We start from the raw sequence: 5,599 nt of genomic DNA, 5'->3' as shown, positions 1-5,599 counted from the left end.
AAAGTTTTTGTTGTAATTAACACGTAAATTGTTTTCATTTCAAAAATCTCGATGTCGTTTTTTTGCACAAAATCTATATAGATAAACAAAAAAACACACCTATTATTAAATTATTCTTTTATTTGTTTTGCTTTTTCACAAATAATAGTAGGTAAGCATTTTTTTTAATTTCAACAATTTTGAAAGAAAATTAAACCAAAATAGTTTCTATATTTTTTTTTTGTAGTATTTGTTGTTGTTTTCCTGCGATTTGCTTCCCTTTTTGGAGACAAATTAAATAGGAATTATTATTCTTTTTGATATATTTTAAACCTGATTTAGATATAAACACATATTATTATCATTTTACAATCATAAAATTGATACTCGTTCATATAAAATTAATTCGTAAAATAAATGTCTTTCGAGGTCTTTTTTGTTTTTTTTCTTATGGAAACTACATTGAACTGCAAATTGAAAAAAAAATCTATATCATTTTCGGGTTGTCGCTACAAGTGGTAGTAGCGTGGAAAGCTACTTCCCAAGTCACAATAAACATCACAATGACAGTTCTGGCTCTTCAGTCTTCACCAGTGGAGATTGACCAATGAGAAAGTCTGCTCTACACGAAGACACAAGGCGCAGAAATTATCTTCGAATTTCCTTTTGATTTTCGTTTCGGTGCTTCGCGCGCTTCTACACGTAGTATTTTTTATAAGACGCAAATTTGAGCTATTTTTTTTTTGTTTTCGTTTTTGTATGTATTTTCATTCCAAAAAAAGCATCAAAATATACAAAAAAAAAACAACTCCAACGAAATCTATGTGCAACTAAAACATTTAAATAAATAAAAAAAGTTACTATACACTCAAATAATATACATCGGACGAAGCGAACTCGGCGACAGGAAATCAAATAAGGCAAAACAGCAAAAAAAGAACTAGCCCTTCAAGCAAGAAAACTGAGTTCAACAAAGAAACTCCGACCTCAGACAGCGAAAATCGGGCTTGCACTCACACTTGCAACTTTTTGTGTATGAACACAAAGTCGAACGAGAATCGTGGTGAAAAATGAGAAAAGGAAAAGAAAGACAAGGCCAACAACCCGACAAACAATTTTGGTTCTATAAAGCTTTACAGATGCAATTGTTGCTTCTGTAAAGCATTATAGAAGCAAAATTGTTAGTAGGGAAGAGCCAAAGCGTCATTTTGTTATTTTTTGTTGAAGTGTTTGGTCGCGTCGTGTCTCGTGTCGTTGTTTGTATAATGTTAGTTTATTAATTATAAACAATTTTATTAAATTATAAACAATATGGAAAACATAAAAGGTATGTTTTATATATCGCTCAAAGTGTTTGGGTTAAAATGTTGTTTCTTCTTGTGTTGTAGATGTAATCTCTAATGATGAAGAAAAATCTAGAAGGTGAAACATGCGATTGGGTATCTAAAAAAACACCAACAGCAGCAGCATCAAATGAAATAAAATGAAAAAAAAATGTATTGTATTTTATATTGTATTTATTGTGAAAATTTCGTTTGCCAAAATAAAATAAAAAATAAAACAGTTTCAGTGAAAAAAAAAATAAATCTTGTTCTTTTTTTGGTCGCAAATGCGAAATGTCATCCCTTTCTTATTCCTCTTTCTGGTAGGTTTTCGCTGCTCCGGCTCAGGTCCGCCTTCGGCTCCGTTTTCTCGGAATGGAGATTTTCACCACACCAATACATATGCAATCGACTTCACGGTGATTATAATTTCCATACTAATTTGAGCCGCCTTCGGACCAGTTTCTGATCCGAAGTCGGACTCAGTTCCGCCTCAGGCGGAGCGGATTCGGACCGAGGTCGGACCTGTTTGCTTGAAGGGAGATCAAAGAGAAACGTCAAAATGAGTCTCAAAATTTTCGACCGGAGACTTAGTCTGCTTTTACATGAAGACGCAAGAGTCAAGATTCAATGAAGAGTAAGGGAGAAAGAAAGTTCGAAAAAGAGGGATGGAAGATTTTTTACCCTGTGAGTCCCCGGTCGAAAATTTTGAGACTCATTTTGACGTATCTCTTTGATCTTGTTCTTTTTTTGGCTGTTTTGCTTTAATTGATTTCGTCAGTGGCAGAGTTCGCTTCGTCGGATGTATATTATTTGGGTGTATACTAACTTTTGTTAATTTATTTAAATGTTTTCGTTGCACATAGAGCCCCCTGATGTTGTTTTTTGTATATTTTGGTGCTTTTTTTTTAAATAAAAATAGATACGAAAACAAGAACAAGATAAAATAAAAAAATAGCTGTCAAATTTGCGTCTTATAAAAATTACTACGTGTAGAAGCGCGCGACGCACCGAAGGGAAAATCAAAAGGAAATTCGAAGATAATTTCTGCGCCTTGCGTCTTCATGTAAAAGCAGACTATATGTATGTTCTTTGTTTATAAATGTCATTTGAACCTTGTATATATTTTTATTTTTAAAAAATAACTTGTTATTCAATGCAATCGAACTTTCGACTGGTGAAACGCACTTTTTTAATTTTAGAATGTTAACAAATTTAAGAAGTTTTCGTGTAATATTTTACCCAAAATACTTGATACGTTCATATTCTGCCCACCCAGAGCCAAAAAGCCAAGTGTTAATTGGTAGTAATACCTATAACACCGATGAATGGACAAATGTCACCCCAAAAATACTCTCCTATCTGGGAGCAAATAAACATCTTCAAAAGAATCATCCATTGTCGATAATTCGGCAAAGAGTTGTCAATTATTTCTATAAATCCTATACCAACACCCGTGGCAATCCGCTGTTTAGTGTGTACGATAACCAGGATCCAATAGTCACGGTACAACAAAATTTTGATAACCTATTAATCCCAAATAACCATCCCAGTCGTGCCAAGTCCGATTGCTATTACATTAATAAACAACTACTTTTGAGGGCACATACAACTGCTCACCAGGTAGACTTAATTAAATCAGGACTGGATAACTTTCTTGTCGTGGGAGAGGTCTATCGACGTGATGAAATAGACTCGACCCATTATCCTGTGTTCCATCAACTAGACGCTGTTCGACTGCTTAACAGAGACAAATTGTTTGAAAAATATCCAGGACTGGAAATATTCGAATCGAATCCTTCTACTAATTCAGTTGTTAAATACGATGCAAAATGCATTGATCAATCCAAGCAACCTTGCCACACGCTAGAGGCGTTAAAACTAGCCGAACATGAATTGAAGACAATTCTATCAGGTCTAGCAAAAGATCTTTTTGGCGACAAAATCGAGTACCGTTGGGTAGAACAGTATTTCCCATTCACACAACCCTCATGGGAGTTAGAGATCTTTTACAAAAATCAGTGGCTGGAAGTTCTGGGCTGTGGGATTATGAGAAATGAAATTCTACAAGGCGCTGGGGTTAAAAATTCTATAGGTTATGCTTTTGGCCTTGGATTGGAGCGCTTGGCAATGGTTCTATTCGATATTCCTGATATTCGTTTATTCTGGAGTAGTGATTCGGGATTCCTTAATCAGTTCGATGAGTCGAATTTGCAAGTGCTACCCAAGTATAAGCCTGTGTCTTCTTATCCTCAATGCTCAAATGATCTTTCGTTCTGGCTGCCAGACGGAATGGAACTGGACCAGTTTTTACCTAATGATTTCTATGATTTGGTGAGGACTGTTGCTGGGGATGTTGTTGAACAAGTATATAAATTTAAAACTAGTCACATGGTTGAAGATACGTACATAAATTTTTTTTCAGATACGACTGGTTGATAAGTTCAAGCACCCTAAAACTGGAAAGTGCAGTTTGTGTTTTAGAATCGTTTACAGACACATGGAAAGAACGTTGACACAGTTGGAGGTCAATGAGATACATAAAAGAATCGCTCAAGAAACAGCTGATTTATTCAAAGTAAAGATAAGATAGTTTGAAATAAAGAAGATGTGGGTTGTTGCAATAAAATTATTTCGATATATCTTTCACTGAATATTAGCTTTCTTTTTCATATTTATTTTTTTCAAAATTGCTTACAATGTAGGACATAAGTCTTATAAAGTATTGAAAGCCTTTAAATTATATATTAAGGTAATTTGAATTAAGTAAAGTGTATATATAGGATTTACAATAAGCAAAATAAGAAAGATTTACAATAAGAGAAATAAGAAAGAAAATATTACAAACATAAAAAATAAACAATCGATAAAAATTATCAATAATTTGCCAAATAGTTAAAAAGTAAACATTTTGTGCTTCTAACACTTCTCATGGCAATAGGCAGGGAGTTCCAAAGACGAATAACATGAACAAAGAATTGGCGCTCAGTAATAAGGTAATTGTATCGTGGTATAATAAAAGTAAAGGACCTTGTAGAATGAGGGAAATTTAGCTTACCATGTAAATAGTCAGGTTGTTTTGTTTGAATGATTTCATGTAGATAACTAAGTGAACGAAAGTTTAATAAATTATCTAGGCTACAACCGGAAATTCGCACCGCAAAGGAGGATACGTGATCAAAGCGTCTTAGATTATAAATATAGCGGCTTGAAGGTTCACAAATTCTTTTTTTAATTAAGCTCATTATAATGTTGTAACGGAAACCGAATGTGTAATTGTTGAAGTTTTATTAATCATTCATTTAAAAAAGGAGCCCCGAGGAATTTCATTAATGTCGAATTCCTTTCAATTTTTTGAATCGCCTCAAAAAAATCGAATTTTTGGTCTTAAAAAGGAACATGAAAACAGACCGAATTCTTTTTGCGATTGTATGTGTGTCATTTGACAACAATTTTTACACGAACGTCAAGCTGAAACCAAAACAATTTCTGCAAAATAAAACCAGAGATTCCTTTGATCAATAATTTTGTTTATTTTCTTCGGTAATATAGATTTATTTTAATCAGAATCAAAGGGAAATTGCAGTTATTATTAAGATCTGAGTGAAGATGAAGTAGAAGGTTATTATTTTGGCCGTATGCTGTGGTTTTACAGAGAAATTTTCTGACGACAATTACGAGAAGAAAAGTCACTTTTTCACAAGAACTATGCCAGGAAAAAATATATTTTGATCGCACATTGTTTTTTTTTATTTATTTCATATTTTTCCGCAATAAAAATAGGATATTCAATTAAAATTTACTTTTTATTTGAAGTTGGTGTTCTCAAATAAACAAACAACACGAAGAAAACTTTCAGCTTGACGTTTGAGAAATGTCAAATGTTCCAAGTGTGTGTGCAAATCCGTGTAAATCTCTCAAAAAAGAGGGATTAAAAAAAATTCGAATTCTGCTTCGTTTGAGGCGAATTTTTTTTCTATGGAACATGATTTTCAGAAAAAATTCGCTTCGAGATCGCCGAAAATTCGATTTTTCAATTGAAAGGAATTCGACATAATTAATTCACTCATGAAGTTTTTCACCAAAAGACCTACGGGCGCTTTCATAAATACATGGTTGCGCAAGTCTGACGAATGCAAAGCTTTCATTAATGCAAATGACAAATGCCAGGTGTTCATAAATGCAAAACGCAAATATTTGCAGCGCAAATGTGCAAATGAAAAAATTCTCATGCGCAATGAATTTAAACTTAAAGAAAGAAGAAACATGACGTAAAAGATGATACAGCTTTTCTTTGT

The 5,599-nt window shown here is 33.3% G+C and overlaps 1 protein-coding gene across 1 annotated transcript; it reads left to right on the top strand.

The window, feature by feature from the left end:
- The first annotated feature begins 2,409 nt into the window (after window positions 1-2,409).
- LOC129919125 (probable phenylalanine--tRNA ligase, mitochondrial) lies at window positions 2,410-3,955 on the top strand. The gene is made up of 2 exons (XM_055999972.1): window positions 2,410-3,668; window positions 3,727-3,955. Exons 1-2 carry the CDS (start codon window positions 2,505-2,507, stop codon window positions 3,892-3,894), a joined length of 1,332 nt encoding a protein of 443 aa, XP_055855947.1. The 5' UTR covers window positions 2,410-2,504; the 3' UTR covers window positions 3,895-3,955.
- The last annotated feature ends 1,644 nt before the right edge of the window (window positions 3,956-5,599 follow it).

The sequence above is a fragment of the Episyrphus balteatus genome, chromosome 4 (assembly GCF_945859705.1).
Source record: "Episyrphus balteatus chromosome 4, idEpiBalt1.1, whole genome shotgun sequence".
NCBI classification, from domain to species: Eukaryota; Metazoa; Arthropoda; class Insecta; order Diptera; family Syrphidae; genus Episyrphus; species Episyrphus balteatus.
This window is presented reverse-complemented; position numbering and strand designations above follow the sequence as displayed.